Here is an 18,728-nt window from a genome sequence, read left to right on the forward strand (position 1 = left end):
TACATATATTTATATTGCTCTACTAAATTTGGCACACTCATTCTCAAACCATCATGTTTGAACCAAATAAATAATGATAACTGATGAGGCATATGCATGCAATGCAGTAGTTGCATAATAATAATAATAACAAAAGTTATGGAGTCACTGCTGAACCTACGAAGTGCCTCATGTGAGGTTGAGGTATGAATGAATGATGGCAAATAGAGTAGTACTAACTAAGCAGAAATCCAAAAGCAAAGAACAAGCAACAATAAAAAGCAAAGGTTCATTTTGATTTTTTTCACTGTTTCACACATAAATGCTGATTTGAAACAGAACTACCAAACATACATACCCTTCTTTCTCTCTCTTTCTTTCTTTCTTTCTTCTTTTTTTTTTTAATTTCTTCTTTGCTCTGCCCCCACCCAATGATCCATTAAATGCTATCTAGCACATTAAAAGAGCTTCAGATTTGTCTCCTCTTTTGCTTAATTTATAATGATTCCTGTGTACCATCCCCTTTGGAATTAATATTCCAACTTCCTCAGTTCTTTGGTGGTTGGAAAATTCAATGCAACTCCTTCAATGCTACTACCATTACCACCAAGCCATGTTGGGCTCTACCTTCTTTAAAGCTTCACAAATATTTCTCTCCATTTTTCACATCAACATTCATACACAAACAATGCAACTTGTTATCATTATTAGTTAGTTCATTCCCTTCTGCTTTCTCTTTTGTTTTCTCTTCCTCTTCATCATAGACTTCCACTTTTTATGAAAACATCATTTTTTTCCTTTATTATTGTCAGTGATTTATAACATACAGTTTCAGGTTTTTGCTTGATGCATTGTTGTTGTTGTTGGTTATTATGTAGGGAAAGGTTTAAGCTATGGATGATGAAGATTGAATGAAGAACCATGGGGTAAGAGGGACCGGTTTAACGGGATATTGGTGCGGTTCAATGAGAAAGCAATGCTCAAAATGTTTCAAGCCTTGTTTTTCTATTGAGCCGTGCCAATATCACGTGCCACTGCTCCTAAAAACCCCTTAAAGCAAAAGAAAAAAAATAGTAATTCTGATTATCAAAGGTTTTTATCTTCACTATTTTTTTTATGCTTTCTAATATTATGTTCCATTTTTTTTCATTCAAGTATTATTAATGAGTTATGATGAATCAGGGTCTTACAAGGAACCTAGAGGGTATGACATTAATTGTAGCATATGGAAGAAGAAAAGAATTAGTTACAAGAACAAGCGATGACAAGTTTTTATATATTCATCTATTAATTAATTTTCATATATAGGTCACATTGTTTTCTTTGAAATGTGATGTTTAACAGAACATGGCTTGTGCACTTCTTTAAGTTTAAGCATTGTTTTGTGTCCCTGCTTCTCTTTCTTTTCCTTTTTTATTTGTTATGAATTTTTCCATATGCGTAAGGAAATTGTATTTAAACATATAAAAGTTTTAAGGTACTTAAAAATATGGTGTAGGACTTGCAATAGTTCTTAAAAAAATTAAATGAAGAGTACATCCCTTTTCAAAGATATGATGTTAATATCTTACTTTAAGAAAAAAAGAAGTTCGCTTATAATTAAAATATTTTGCTCCAAATTATACTACTAGTGTTACCTAATTGGAAGAGGGTCCATACACATGCATTTATGTATGTATAATATATAGGGTACTATATATCTTTTGACATTTTTAATGAGAGAAAAAAACATCAAGAATCTTCCCATGCCTTCTTATTTATTTTGAAAGATAAGGTAGGTGAGAGAGAAATGAATCAACCAATTGTTGGGACGCAATTACAATAAAAATATGATCAACGAATGAAGTCCAAGCAATTTGGAATAAAAGTCACAATAAAAGTTGTCTGCATAGGTTATTTATTATACGAAAATAATAGTTAAAAATTATTAATTATTTAATACGTATCAACATTTTAATTATAATTTTTACCTAAAGACATTTTTATATGAATTATTAATAAGTTATATAAGATTGTTTATTATTTATTTGAATGATGCAGTTAAATGATCGATAGTAAATTAAGATATTGTTGACATAGTTGTTGTGAAATGAAAGAGCAAAATTACAAATGTAACATGGTCATTACTTTTTACCTGAAATTACCCTCATTTGGAAGTTGAAGGAGTTTCCTCGGAGCTGAACATTGAAGAAACTGAAGTTACTTAAAGGGCACATTATGTGTGATGATTATAGTTATTTTATCTTCTTTCTAAAAACAATAATGCTTTTTAGGTACAATTTGTGGGACATTGACATAACCAGAAGCTGTTGGAGGAATCTATTGACTCTTATAGTTGCTTTATTTAATATATTAGGTTCATCACATGTATTCTGCTACTCACATCAATTAAGTTGTACCAGAACAATCAATAATGAAAAATATACAACAATAATTCAATCAATTCTATATAGCACTTATTGTTTTTCCTCTTTTGTATGCTCATTTCCACTTTGCTTAATTATTTTAATTTCCACATGTTTCAAACTGGAAAATGATACTTGTAACTTCAAATTGCAATATTCGTGTTTTACTTTCATACATGTTACAATTAATATTTGTAGGACTTAATTTTAAGATCTTATTAACAAGTATCTTTAGGATATTAGTTAAGAATATTATAAAATGAAAAATCTTATAAAAAATTATTTGAAAAGTATTATATATTTTTATCAAGTAGTCTGAAGATATTTTTAGTTAAATTTTTTATTTTATTGAATTTTTTTACCGTGTCTGTTGGGTAGGGTTCATGGGCCAATTATCTCCCAATTCCTAAACTAGTAGTAAGAAGTACTTTGAGCATTTTGACTTTTCTCAGCCGTTGACCCAAAAGAACAATAATTTTCTATCAAATCTCTGCCTAACCCCCCCCAACAATCCATGTTCTTCCATTTGTGTAACTTTAATCATTAACATTGCAATAATTTATCAATATATATCTCTTAAGCATCTACCACATGGACCATGCTTAGTTGACTTGCAAAACATGCACTAACCTTTCAAGGTACAACCACTTATGAAAGAAATGTTGGTTCTCATACAGATAAATGTGCTTGGAATTCAAAGGCTTGGAGTTGCAATGGATCAGCTGTAACTCAGAAACTTTATCATTTTTACTTCCTAATTGAACCCTTATTAATTTTGTTTTGGTGATTAAAACCCTTGTTAATTTGTTTTCTGCCTCTTTAATTTTGTATTTTACTACTATTTTTAATTAAATTCAAAATCTTTACTTGTATAAATAATTAGATGAAATAGTCTTTTACAATTTTATTATGATAAAATTGTTCTCGAATTTTCAAGGGAAAAAAAATAAAAATACTATGATTGTTAATTCAATGAGATTTTGCACTTAAATTGCATTATATATATAAAAATAAAAATAATATCATAGATAAATAACTGAATAAGGGTGTAACTGATTAAAAAATATTAATATTACCTAAATTTTTCAGATGCACAATTATTTGTTAAAAGATAAAAATGAATCAGTAGCAGAGTGAATTATATACTAGGAGATGCTTGATTGATAGCCATTTAAGCAAAGACTATTAACACAGAGAGTGGCCCTTCAAGCATAAAAGAATGGGTTGGGTGGACTTATTATTATTACCCTATGCTTCCTCTATTTTCATGGGAGTAAGTCCTCTCTCTTATCTCTTTTTCTTCTCTTTCTCCTCCTCTCATGTAAAATGAAAATTTTCTCTATACTCATCAAAAATACATTAAGAAAAAAAAAAGGGAAAAAAATGTTAAAAGCCTTGCTGCATTGCCTTAGTTATATATATATATTAATATTATCTTGTTTTCCTGTGTTAGGAAGAAGGACTTGAATTAAGCTTGTATCCATTAGAAAGAGGCATTCCACAAAGCTTTTTCACCTTCTCCACATCTTCTATGAACCTCTTTGATCCTCTCAGCAGACCTGCAAATTCCACTGCATGTCCAATCAAATGAAGCTACACACACATTCCCTGCTTGAGCTTTCCATTCACAATCTGCAACAACATAGTCACCAAACGTGAGAATCAATTTGGAACTATTAATTCAAGTATTTTACACGGTCCTCTAATCACATGTTAGCTATTACTAAACTATGTACTTTTGATTATTTGACGATATGTGATTGGATGACAGTGTAATATAAATTGAATTTTATAACGATTCGATAACCGAAGAAAAAAAAATCACCTGGTGGAGTGCCACAGCAGAGTCTCCTATCATCAATATGATCCACATCAAGTCCAATAAACCATGAGCCTAGTGAGACATCTTCATTGGCATACTTGTGAAGAACATGCCTGAGACAGAACAAGTACAAATAAGTCATTATAATGTTAGCAACATTTAATTTTGTCCATAAATTTGAAGAAGTAGCTAAGGAGTAAGGACTCACTGGTTCATTGAAATATATGTAGCAAGATCTTTTGAAATGGCATACAACTGTCCTGTGGCATGGCGGAAGTACTTGTTGCCAGACTCGCCGAATTTCCAGTATTCTGGTTCATGGTACCTTACACCTCTGCAGGAATTTAGGCACATAAGAAGATGTAGCAGTGAAGTAATCACAAACTCAAAATCCTATAGATGAAAATAATTCTCACTTTTGGGAAAGAACAGGCCCGGATTTCATGCATCCGATGTATACTCGTGGTTTCGACCGGTGTCTAACTAGAGTCTCTCCAAGTGTTGCTGAAAAGGGAGTGAATAATGAGTATGATGCTAAGAAAGTAAACATGAAACCTTGTTTGATATGAGTAGTAATTTGATGTGGAGATCAAATTTTGATACCTATATTTACATGAACATCATCATCAACTTTAATGTAGAAATCAGCATCCCATAAGTTAACAGCAGTTGCAAAGTAGGTCTTTGTCTTTGCTGATAATTCAAGGTACCCTTCAACATGATCCTGCAAAATCAAACCACAGTTTTCTACACAATCTGCTAGTTTTTCTTTTAGAAATTGCAATCATGATATAAGAAAAACATGACAAAGAGTCACATTATTTACCAGCCTCAAGAAATCTCCATGCTTCCTATCTTCTGCTTCTATAGCTCTGTCTAATATACCACCTGATGTAGCACTGGAGAAAGAGGGGAATAAAGGAAGAATTAGAAGAAAGCTTCAATTTACAATTCATTCAATATAATTATGAACACTGGAAATATTCAAGTGTATCCCAATGAAGACATAGGATTATTGGTTCTATAAACTTCTATACTAGTTCAAATTAGATGATCTAATGTAAGCATTTCTCTTCCTATGACCAATTACAAAATCATAGAAACTACAAAAGAGAAATGAGATAGTTTACCTATGACCAATTACAAATCTGATGATAATGCCTTTCTCTTCCTCTAGCTTCTTTCTTTTCTCACCTATTTCCATATTACCACAAGAACAGATAATCAGAAACCACAACGAATATTGTGAAAATGGTGGCAGAATACTGGCATTGATGGATCAAATTATGAACCTTGAGGCATCCAGGTTTGGCGGACGGAGTCTCTTCTTTTCCTGCTGCTAAAAGCAGTGTTGATTCCTATGACCATGAGGTACCTTCTCCTAGGAGTTGATTCAACTGCCTTTATATCTTCTGATAGAGGAGCTCCATTGCGAATCGACTCCTGAGCTGCCTTTGCAGCAGCTAACTCCATCTCCAAGTTTGAAATAGTTTTGTCCAATGTTCTACATTCAACACAATCACATAAGCCTTGAAATGAAAATTTAGCAGCACACACACAACACAACAGCATCATGGTATATAACTTACCGCATGGCATTTTGTGTTTTGAAAACTTCCTTATAGATGCTTCTCGTTTCGCGCTTCACTTCCTTTTCTTGCAACTAAAGGAATTTCTGATTATCAAACACTGAATTCAAAACATAACAAGTGACTATGAAGACTAATGTTATGTAACATAAGCTTACAATTCTTGAGTTGCAACCCTCCGAAACAACATTCAATTTTTCAGCTTCCATAGCTGTTGTCCTTGCAAGTCCTTTAGGTTCGGGAATAGTCCACATCCTGTTGTTAACACATTTTTATCAGAAAGGGAACCAAAAATAACTATCTCTAACAACTTCCTATGGCAAGTACCAAAGTAGGGTAACATAAACATGCTAACTCATAGTCAAATTAAGAATCCTGAAAAGAATTGAATAATCAAAGTTGTTACATTTATTTAGTTGTAACACATTAATGAAGTCATCACCATGTGCTTAATATGATACTAACAATTAGTAACAATCAAGGACAAAAAGATGCAATTAAAGAATTAAAGCACCTCCGAGTAAGTTAGACTATATCTTTTATTTAATATTACTAAATATGACAGATCTCAAAATTGAAAAGGATACATCTTTAAACGTTTCAACAACTAGTAAATATGAATAAGGGATTCAGTTACAACTACCGCAGAATAGACTAGTCACTAGAGATTAGAGGTGCCAATCAATTATTAGGTGTCAGAAGTCTTCTTCCTCATTGATTAGTGAGTATGATATGTATATATATGAAATAACTAGTAGTTAGGATAAACTGTAAATTATTTTTTCAACCATAATAACAAACATTTTCTGACTCGACCTGCTGGTAGATTTGTAAACATTGGTAGAAATAATTGAACAGGAAATTAATTAGCAGTACTGAGTGCTGACCAAACTTGACTTTTTTTTCTTCTAGTTATTATTATAGAGGAGGAATAGCATCTTAAACTGAAATATGGCATGGTTCAGATGAAGATAACTGTTGCCAATTGAATTCAGATCCATTCTACTTATCCTATTGAGTTTTGGTGAGTTTAAGATAATTGATGAAATTAGAGGACAGATAAAAAATTATATATTTTTGAAATTATATGACAAAAAATTTCTTCAAATTGGAATTTCTTCACAAAATAAATGGTCATCCAAATTCAGAAATACACTGATTATAATTTTTTTTAATTTAGAAAAATATTAAAATTAAACATGAGGTGTGATATGAAAAGGCCTCTTCTTCAGGATTAGAAAGCCATTAAAAAATTTCAACATGGACTCGTTTTCATAAACAGAATATTGATTGGTATTATGTATCAGAAACTTGGAAAACAACATGAAATAAGACATGACAGAGAGAATTGAAATTGATGTACCTGTTGGTGAATAGCATCCCAGCACAGAAGCTTCCAATACAAAGAAAAATCATCCATCTCTGAGACAAAAAGCTTCTATGAGGAAGAAGAACCTCTCCTCTGCTCTTCAAATTCATTGTCCTTTCAAAAACACAACTTGCCAAGTTGACACTCAGAATGATAAAACCATGTTGACAATTCTAAAGGAGAAGGAACAGGAGCAGCGAATGGTGAAGGAAAGGAAGAAAATTTCAAAGTGGGCACCTTTGAAAAGAAGGAGAAGATGAATCAGAACAGAGGAAGTGCTCTGTTTTTATTTTTATTTTTTCTAAGTGTTTTGTTCCTTTCTTTATGCTCTGTTTCAGCTATTTTGTTATATGCTTTGCTTTGTGTTGGTTCTATTCTCTTTCTTTTTATGTGTTTGTGTGAGAGAGAGAGAGTGTGTGTGGCTTTGCAGGTAAGGGACGTTGAAGAGAAGTGAGAAGACTTTGTAACCGCTCAGTTTTATAGTCACCATATTACCAAACCATTCTTCTTGGGGCCACCTTCTGATCTCTTTATTTATTGTACTCCGGTAACTGTTTCTTGCATTCACATTTATACCCTCCTAATCTATTTGGCATCTTTGATTCTCTACCCTCTACTCCAACATGAAGACTTTTTTTAACAAATATTTGGGGGGTTTATTTAACACTAATTCAAGTTTTGTTTGTTTTGTTTCAATAAATAATTTGTTTTTTATCTTTATTATTAAGTGAAATTCGCGTAAATCAGTCTTATTTACTTAAGTAGGTGAAAGTTTTTTTTTTTATACTTGACGTAATTTAGGACCGAATGATAAAATAAAAATATATTTGTATATGAATACATTGGATAAATCACTATTTTAAATTATTTTGGATTTAATATTACTGATTTATTTTGTTTTGACTTTTGTTTTGAAAAATGTCTATATATAATTTGATCTAACGTACAACGATTTAGTACAGTAACATAGTAAATTGTTTAAGTGAAAACGATTTATTAAGATTTTGAATATATACATAAAGCGGTTTAAGTAAGATTGATTTAATAGACAAGAGAAAATACTATATAAATTAAATTGGGTCACCCCGATCTACCATTAAAAAGACGTATATTTTATACGTATAATTTTTTATATATATTTTAATTTTTTATGAATAATAGATTTGATAATTAATTTTTTATATATACTTGATATTGTCGATAGTAAAAATATTCTTATTTAATTGGTGTCTTTTTGTCACTATCTAAACTCAAATTGGAGACATTGGTCTTGTGAACATTTCCGTTTTAATGGATTTTACTATTTGACTGAAAAATTATTAGCAACTAAAAATGAACTTACAAATTATAACTAATAATCATATAAATTTAATTTTAATAAATTGTGAAGGTAAAATAGTTTTATACGTATATTTAATTATATTAATTATATAAATTTGAACAAGCAATAACTCAATATTTTGTCCTGTTGGTGCATCAATATAGAAATTTTTACATAGATAATAGTAAAAATAATTCTCACCCTTTTTTCACGCAATAATTGGTTGTAAACTCCTTTCTAGTTATCAAATTACTATATTCCATTTTATTTTCTAAAAACTAAAATACTATTTAAGAAATCCATTTCTATTATTTAATTAGACGCCTTTATACTGATAGTAGTATTTAACTATTTATATGATTGGCAGAATTAACCATTTTCTTCACTGCCATTCTCGTGTCGTGTGGAAGAAATATGATCAATGGAAACTATCTCTTGACACGCGTTCATGTTTTTTCATGCAATTGATGAGACCATTTAGGCATTTATGCGAGAGCAAATTTCCTCAATTTTTTTTAGTTATTTAATAAAATGTGATTTTTTTATATATATATTTTTTGTTCCACTTAAAAAATATAAGATGAGAAATGAAAAATCATATTTTATTAAACATTAAAAAAAATTTGAGAAAATCAATTCCCCCATTTATGCATCAATCTGATGATGAGTCCATTGTTAACTAGTTACAACTTGCTGCACGGCCATCATTAATTAATTAATTACTCTGATTATGAAACTTATTAGAGAAAATACAAAAACAGTAGGGATTGACCTCTCTGATTACATACCCTACATCCTTGTCATTGTTATTGCAAAGAGAAATTATTTTTGTTGTTGGAAATTGATTTGACTCAACTTTGTAATTGGATATAATATTAAAAGTTTAATTATTCTGTTCATGATCACTTAATTTTTGTAATTTTTATCAAATTTTTAATTAGATTTTTATATTTTTTAATTAGATTTTTATACTGTTATTATTTTTATAATTAGATTTTTTATAATATAATAAATAATAGAATTAACTGAATATTTTTTTATAAATTAAAAATATTTATAATTAAAAATCTAACTAGATCTTTGACTACATGTATTTTAGAAGAAATATTTTGTTAATTTTAAAAATTTGTATATGAAAAAAACTAATTACAAAATTAAAAATAGTGTAAGAATTCAATTGAAAAGAAAAAAAGTATAAATATTTAATTAAAAATTTGATAAAATTATAAGGACCAATAAAATAATTAAACTAATATTAAATTTAGGTAATGTAAATTTTATATTTGGTTTAATAGTAAAATATAAGAAAATAATTGATTCATTTAAAAAATAATTTAAATTCTGACTTCTTATTCATTCTACTCATGGAACCAAATGCCAATCAATTAAAAAGTTTTACATTCTTCAAAATTTCCCCCTTTTTTTGCTTTCTAGGTAAATAACACAATACGGCTTTTTATTCTTAACAAAATTTTATCCGTGATTTTTTTTTCTTTTTTGAATTTTGGGATAAAAAGTTTGATATATGCTTAAAAGAATAAAGAGTAAAGTAGGGAAGATGGACAATGACCCAGCTAGAAAGGTTCCCCCAACTTGCATGACTTGGTCTCCATTTTGTTTTCCACTAACAATTATAAAATAAATTATACAAAATATTCAAAAATTAAGACTTTGACATATATACATCACTGATCAATGATCATCAAAATATATTAATTGACTAAATAACATATTAGATATTAATTTACAAGTTTTGTGAGTCTAATTAATTACGGCTTAATATATTTGACTGCAAATTCATATCATCCAATGGAATCACTGTCACACAAGACAAATGCATGTGTATGGAAAAGAGTTGGCTCCATGACTCATATGCTCCTCATTAATTGCCAGAAACATAAAGAATCTTATCTATGAATCTACGATAATTTAGCTTATAATTAATAATTAATTGATGATTATTAAATTAACTAATTCAAATTAAATTAGCTTATGTAATAATCCTCCCTCTCATAATAATATAATAATTTAGGATAATAATAGAGACAAGCATATAGTACGTACATTAACATGCATATATATATTCTCTTATTTATTTATGTATTTATTTTTGTCCTTAGACCTTATATAATGTCATATGACTGCTCAGCTTACTAAACCATTGGATAAATAATAAAAGTACAGTTTCCAAGCTTACCAAACCAGGGTAAGGATTTCATTCTTTCATCCGATACTCTTCTTTGTCGTTTTACTCAGAAATAAAATTATTATTATTATTAGTTAAAAAATGTCTGCGATATTTATTTTTGTGTTCCTATGAAATAGGTCACCAAAAATAGCATCCTACACTTGGAGCAAATCGCCATTGGTGCGTGGTTTCGTTTCTCACCTATCATTATTGGATTTCAATTCTTGTAATTTTTATTAAACAAAATTGTTCTATTTTCTTCTTTTTTTTTTTTTTTTCAATAGAGCTTATTAAGACCAAATTAATTAATACTTTATTGATGTTTTCAGTCTCAAGTTGCTCTCATAACATGATCCATATTTGTTTCTAAAAGGACATGAAAATCGTTAGTAGTATTTTTAACAAGTTCAAGGAAGTTGGAAATGGAATAGGTTTTTTGCTAAAATTTGACAACGCATAAACTAAGAGCAATCATTGTTTTCGTTTTGATCTTTTCCGGTATGATATATATATAGGGCTAGAGTGTTAATTACATAACTATGACTATGACGTGCTAATTATTAATCCATTTTTTAATTTCACAATCAATGGTGTTGGATTCAAATTCCAATAGCAGGCAAAAAAAATAAGATTAAAACAAAAATATGAATATGAATAATGCTGGGGAAAAGAAATATTATCTAAGAAAAAATATTATCTAATAAGTGACACGATATTATTGGATATATTTAGTCGAAGACGTAAGTGACAAAGATAGCAATGTAATAAAGTGTCAAGAAAAAAAGAACGTAAACAATTAATTCATCATAGTTTGAAAATTTTAAGAATAGTTATCAATTAGGCATTAGGTTAGCTTTTTTTTTTTTGTGTTTGTTGCTTCTTCTTATTCAACACGTCGTTGCATCCTCTTTCGTCATGGCAGCCGAAGAAAAAGACCGCTATGACACGCTGCTACACTTCATCGTATTCTTCATATTCACTGCTTCATCTTCTTCAACATGCCGCTGCGTTCCTTTCCGCCATGGCAATACCTCACTGCATTCTCGTGTTCGCCGCTTCTTCTTTTTCAACACGTCAGTGCATTCCGTTCCGTCATGGCAACACTTTGCCGCTGCATCTCCTTCCACCGGAAATATCATTGAAATTCTCTGCCATCATCATTGGAATTCTCTTCCGACGGCTATATCAACATTTTCTGTTTACTGTCACATCATCATTTCACACTTGGGTTATTTTGTTAAATTTTAAAATCTTTCAACGACTATTTTGTCAATAACAAAAGTCGTGTATCATTTTGTGTAAGCGCCATAATCTATCGGATACCGATTTGATATTTATCTATTTATTTTATCTTTGATAACTTAAATATTTTTTTATCTTTAAATTTTAAGTAAACTACCAAAATGCACTTGAATAATTTTGTCACTGACAAAAATACACCTGAATTTTGCTATTAACAAAAATGCCCTCGAATGATTTAAAAACACGATGAAAATATCCAACATTAAATATGTATTTCTCAAAAAATATTTTAGACATTGAATTTTGATATAATTTTTTGCAAACATGATTAGAAAAATGAGATATTATTATTCTTAAAATTTGGTGATTTTTTGCTAAGTATATACTTAGCAAAAAATCACCAAATTTTAAGAATAATAATATCTCATTTTTCTAATCATGTTTGCAAAAAAATCAAAATACAATCTCTAAAACATCTTTTGATAATACATATTTAATGTTAGATATTTTTGTCGTATTTTTTAATTATTTAAGAGCATTTTGTCGATAACAAAATTTGAGTATATTTTTGTTAGCGACAAAATTATCTGGATGTATTTTTTGTAGTTTACCCTTAAATGTTACTTTCAAAACTGCAATTGAGATATTGAAACATCTATAAAAAAGAGTTATTTTCACTCCTTAAACTAAGATTATAAAATAAAACTTAAAAATTATTAATTTATTTATTATTAACAATAGAATAAAAAATTGAGTAAAATAGACGGACACATTCAATAAGATATTGTCAATAAATTATAGCTTTGTCAAAAAAATTGCTAAACTTGTATGCAGTTACGCAATGAAAAAAATATTTTTAGATACTAAAAATTTAGTGTCAATTGACGTGTTAAGTTTAAATGCAACATCTCCTTCTACTTCCAATAATAAAAAAGGAAATGAAGTTGAAAATACTTAACATACATCAAAGAGACTATCTTATTATCAGTGAAGTATAATGACATTAGCCATTTTTATCACGGATTAAGTACATCTCATATAATTAATATGGAATGGCCATTTAATGGCTTGTCAACCAAATTTGTCCATTTCATAATAATACAAGATTTAATTAATTCTCTTTACTTATCAATTCAAAATTATATTCGCCATAACTCATATGTTATTGTTACTATAAAAAAAATTTTAACTTTTATATCACAGACTTCACTTAATATATTATTTACTTCTTTAAATACGAACACAAGAAATGATAATTATTTAACATTTTTAATATTAATTAATACTGTCAACTTAAAAGGACTTCACACTCTCAATATCAATTAAAAGTGCAAATAAATCGTGATATCTTTCGTTTGGTAGATATGGAATACATTCACATATATAAATTAAATAACAAATATGTATACTATACAGTCGTATTTCTTAACTTTTAATTAACTCATGCAACATCCGAATTAAAAAATTATGTTATACATATAAACTAAATCAAATAATATTCATGTTAGAGGTATTGTAATCTACGAGTATGATATATTTTTCTGAATTCTGATCTTTTTGGAACTAACAAATAACAAGATTATTTTGTAACTAACGAGAGTTTTGTTTTTTACATTTTTAAAAGATTATTTGACTGAAATAGTCGGTCGAAAGGCACGTGCCATGATCTAAAGGTCCGTGCAAGGTGGAGAACTACTCCCAGTTGGATGGGACCCACCCCATACCCTATCCCTCTCTCTCGACATTAGTCACGTGACCTATTTCGTTCCCTCTCACGTGGCTCCTTTTGAAAAGGCTCGAATCTAATGGCCCACGTCACGAGGATATCGACACGTGTCGTCATTTGATGAGGCCTCACTGAATCTAATGTTTTCTCAGCCAATGAAAGTAGACATCACTTGACATCATTGAAACATCCTGCCTTTGCTTGCGGAGGATATTTTCGTCAAATTTGCCTTGATGATCTATTGATCTTCGAAAACATGCCTTCCGAGATTTTGCTTCTCATTAATTATTACTAAATCTCTTTTAACATTAATCTTGGGGGTTACGTTCATGCATTATTCATGAATTTGCATTCATTAGATCTATCTCATGTACGGAGAACAAATTATTTTAAACAACAATAATATCAGTAACTAAATTATACATTGATTCCCTGTTAATATAATCATGTTCATCGGTTATTAGCTAGTGAAATAATAATAATAATAATAATAATAATAATAATAATAATAATAATAATAATAATAATAATAATAATAATAATAATAATAATAATAATAATAATAATAATAGTGTCCTATATTTAATTTTCTCATATTAAACATATATCAACTACTTCTCCCCCTATTTCACAATGTATGTGATTTTAAACAATTTATAATAACAACGTTCATGATTATAAATCACAAATAATTTTATTTGGCTTATTATTATTCATCTATAGAATAATGTTATATTTTATTTCAGCTTAAATTTTCTTAATATTGATGTAATAATAATATCTACTCCTGTTTACCTTGATCAAAGAGCAAGACTCATGGTACACTAATAAACTTTCACTATATTAAAAACAGTTCTAGTAGCCTTAAGAGTTGTGATGCTAGAGTTTGAAGTTTATAGAATGCTTGATTATTACTCAACGAAGATTCCTATTCCTAACCTCTCCTATTTGCTTAACGAGTAAACGTTGTAAATACCAAACAACATAGAACGAGAGCGTAGAAATTATGTGCAATCAACTTGATGTGAAGCTTGATAATTGAGAACTATTAGATAAAAATTTAATTAAATTATTTAAATTATTTAATATTTTTAACTATTAACTTCACATAAAATTGATTGAACTTGAATTTTCAGCAAACGAAAGAGAATTATTTAAGAATCTAATTACGAACTAACTAAAGACTAAAGTGTTTCACTCTCTCTTTTTCTAACATGCACACGCACACCCACGTGTCATGAATCAGACAAATCATATAATGCAAAAAGCACCTTCATTATTAATTATCGCTGAAACATAATATATATGAATTTATATTATTATTATTATTGCACTCATTATTGTACTAGTCAATCTAATAACTTGCAGATGGGAAATACATCTTCGTTTGTTCATCACTAATAAGCATAACCTATAATTATTGAATGTCTCTTAATTGGAACACAGATATATATATATTAAATAAGGAGAGGGAACTAACGACCTTGTCTAACTCTTAATGAAGAACCATACGCTATATAGCTATGATTATGAAGAATTAACGTGACAATGTGTTATCAATTATTTTTATGAAAAAAATATAAAAAGTTAATTTTTAATTAGTCAATATTAAAGTCACTTTAGGTTTAAATTTATAATTTAAAATTTAAAATTTAAAATAAATAAATCATTTTTAAAATAGTAGCCGAAAAAAATTAGTTCCTTAGCATTACTCTATTTTTGCATATATTATGTCCATGCATGCTGATGATATATAAAATTAATGAACTAAGAAAAGAATTAATGATGACATGTATAGGGGCCTATAGAGTATATTTATGTGCAGCGATGCATGTGGTGCAAAGCTTGAAAGCACGTTAAAGAGACAGAGGGAGAGTAGGGTATATAGTGATGAACTCCATGTGTCTTTGATACAACTTTCACATGTTATCTATTATAGAGACAAGGGTGGATAGGGAACATTTTGATAGATAAAATTAATAATTAACATTATTATTTATAAAGAAAAGTTAACTGCCTTATAATAATTTCAGCTGCTCCATCGTCCTATGTATATATATATTGCATATATATGTTACATACAACAATATTCCAGCTTGTCATGGCTCACAATTCTCAGTTCATGAGTGATGGGAGGGAAAAATCAAATATAATTTTGTGGGAGTCCACCTCTCATGAATTAATTTTCTTTAAAAAAAAAGTAAAAGAAAAAAAATATAACATGGTATTATTAGAGGAAGAGTTCATGATTACAATAATAAGTCAAGCTTTCTTCTAATGATGATTCTACAGAAAAAAGAAAAATATTGTCAAAGTTAACATTACATTCATGTGAGTAATATGTGTTAGTGACCCACTAACTTTAAATTTGCTTTAAACAAGATTTCATGTGTACATTTGGTTAAATATATCTAAATAATAGTATAATTTATTTATGGGAATCACTCAGATAAATACACTTAAAACATCTTTTTTTAAAGATATTTTTCAGTAATTAAAATTTAATATATATAATTGATTAAATTGTGTTATTTTTGTCAGAATTAGGCTAGACAAATTGATTTGACCGAAAAAATAGTGAATCAAATATTAAACTGGTCTAAATTAATATTATTTTTTATAAAAAATAACTACAATACCCTATTATAAAAAATTACTAAAATATTTCTATTATATATATATATTTATATATATATATATATATATAAATTTTGAGAATCCTAAATTCTAGTCTTTTATTTTTCTGTTGTCATAGAATTTGAATTTAGAATTTTTAGAATTAATATATATATATATATATATATATATATATATATATATATATATAATAGGAGTATTTTAATCATTTTCTATAACAAGAATATTGTAGTAATTTTCTATAAAAAATAATATTAATTTAGACCAGTTTAAAATTTGATTCACAATTTTTTCGCTCAAATCAATTTGTCTAGCATAATTTTGACAAAAATAATACGATTTAATTAATTATATATATGTTAACTTTTAATTATTAAAAAAACATCTTAAAAAAAAGACGTTTTAGACGTCTTTATCTAAGTGGCTTCCTTTATTTATTATATATGCCAACTCTAAAATAATGATTACTCTAATATTTTCTACAACAAAATGTTTTCAACAACCCAACTATATATGAAAAGCTAAAACTCATATATATGCATATATAGTAGTAATGAATAACGTTATTCAAACCGCCATTGAAAACATTCATTTGTTCATCCGTTATGATTTTATTTTTTCATTTTTATGAATGATAGAACTCATTCATTGTTATTATTGTTAAATATTTTATTTGTTGACAAATAATAACTGCTAATTATTTATTAACAATTCTGAAGCATTATTATGTCAAGATTAAGATGACAATAATCAACACTATTAGTGTATTATTGTGTGCGGATAACAAAGATGGAACTTCCAATAATGTAAATTAAACCAAACTATCTACGTAATTGGCGTTACACAGATGACAAACCATATGTCTTAGCTTGCATGAGACTGATATAAGTTAGTAATTACATGTGAAACAATTAATAGGGTGGGGTCATAATATGTCGTTATGTCATATTTGTTGCTTTATAACAATGCAAGGGCCAAAAGTTAAAAATAATGATATTAGTCACTTCAACAAGAGCCGTATATTATTTACCGCGCCCGGGTCACACTTATGTGAAGGCCACGGCCGAAAAAAAAAAAGGCGAAAATATTTAACAAAAAAAAATATGAATTAATAATTATTAAAATTTATTATTTTATTTAATGTATTTAATAATAAATAAAATTAAATAAAATAAATTTAAATTTTTTGTACTGATTAATTTTTGTTTTTCTAATATTACTGAAAAAAAAGCATATGTCAAGGTAGAATTCCAATTGCTATATTATTATTACTCCCAAAAAATACCTAAAGCAAGTAAAACTGGTTAAATTGGCAGTTATTTTATTTATTTAATTAGGTATTTTAAACTTATCTATTAAAAATGTATATTTATATATAAAGACATAATATTTAATAACTAATTTTTTTATATATAATATTTTTTATTTACAGGCATTGTGTGGTGTTGAAATGGTGAGAGAGCGAGAGTAATTATTAATATGTTATTTTTTCACACAAAAATTTGGATAAATTTAATACCGATCAGTCTATTAAAATTACGACATGTATTTAAATTCAATAAATTGTTTACGAAAATATTTACAAATTATTATCAAATTAAAAATTTCATAAAGACAGAAAATATTTGAATGCACTTATATTTAGAATGAATAGTATAAGAAATTCATTTTTAGTTAGTTAATATTAGTTATTTCTATTGTAAATTTACTTTTTTCTTTTACTTTATATTTTTTAAAAATCTAAAATTTAAATTTTAGAACAAAAAATAATTATAAAAAATGATTAATATTAACTAAAAAATTAATTTTACTCGTTAATTAAATTCTTTTAAAATATTACGATTTTTTAGATAACTGTATTTGGTGATGCATTATGTACTTTGCTGGTTGGAATAGGATTCTTGTGTCACTTTTTACTACAGCAATAGTATATATTGATTTGATTCTGTCTTGAAGCAATACAAAGCTGCCACTGCATTACACCGTTGTTGGCTTGGTGCAGACGATTTTGGAACACCCAAACAGTTGATAATACTTTGGCTGTTACACATTCACTCCCAATTGGAATTACTTGTTATTATTCTGTCTTTTTCTCAACAACTAACACTAGTACACTACTCACCCAGGAGCCTCTCTGCTCATGTTTTGTACGAACTTAACTAAACCATAATGCTTTTGTCTAACTTGGACATGGCCCCTATAAAGAAGCCCACCAGATCTAAGTTGAGAGATTTTGTTAGTGATTGCTCACATAAATTTGTCACAATTGTTTATTTTGATATTGCATAACATTGTGTAAAATACGTATATATTAAATAGAATAGTGCTTAGACCATTTCCAGTAGGGAATTCGTTCCAGTTCCTGTTTATGGCCCACCTGTCATAAAAAGTTACTTCACATCAGCTTTTGCGTCATAAACAGTAAATAGGAACTCAAAGCATTTCTCTCT

At 28.2% G+C, this 18,728-nt stretch overlaps 1 protein-coding gene and 1 long non-coding RNA gene across 2 annotated transcripts; one reads left to right on the forward strand and one right to left on the reverse strand.

Moving 5' to 3' along the window:
- The first annotated feature begins 651 nt into the window (after nt 1–651).
- Nucleotides 652–1,368, forward strand: LOC140174598 (uncharacterized). Its single transcript, XR_011864334.1, has 3 exons — nt 652–689; nt 858–1,071; nt 1,162–1,368. It is a non-coding gene; the product is annotated as an uncharacterized lncRNA (long non-coding RNA).
- Nucleotides 1,369–3,437: 2,069 nt separating this feature from the next.
- Nucleotides 3,438–7,710, reverse strand: LOC112707000 (probable beta-1,3-galactosyltransferase 2). Its single transcript, XM_025758540.3, has 11 exons — nt 7,159–7,710; nt 5,954–6,050; nt 5,796–5,869; nt 5,499–5,710; nt 5,337–5,400; nt 5,033–5,105; nt 4,810–4,930; nt 4,623–4,710; nt 4,415–4,540; nt 4,210–4,319; nt 3,438–4,016 (listed from the first exon to the last, which is right to left on the reverse strand). Exons 1-11 carry the CDS (start codon nt 7,272–7,274, stop codon nt 3,868–3,870), a joined length of 1,230 nt encoding a protein of 409 aa, XP_025614325.1. The 5' UTR covers nt 7,275–7,710; the 3' UTR covers nt 3,438–3,867.
- Nucleotides 7,711–18,728: the final 11,018 nt, after the last annotated feature.

The sequence above is a fragment of the Arachis hypogaea genome, chromosome 8, assembly GCF_003086295.3.
Source record: "Arachis hypogaea cultivar Tifrunner chromosome 8, arahy.Tifrunner.gnm2.J5K5, whole genome shotgun sequence".
Lineage (NCBI taxonomy): Eukaryota > Viridiplantae > Streptophyta > Magnoliopsida > Fabales > Fabaceae > Arachis > Arachis hypogaea.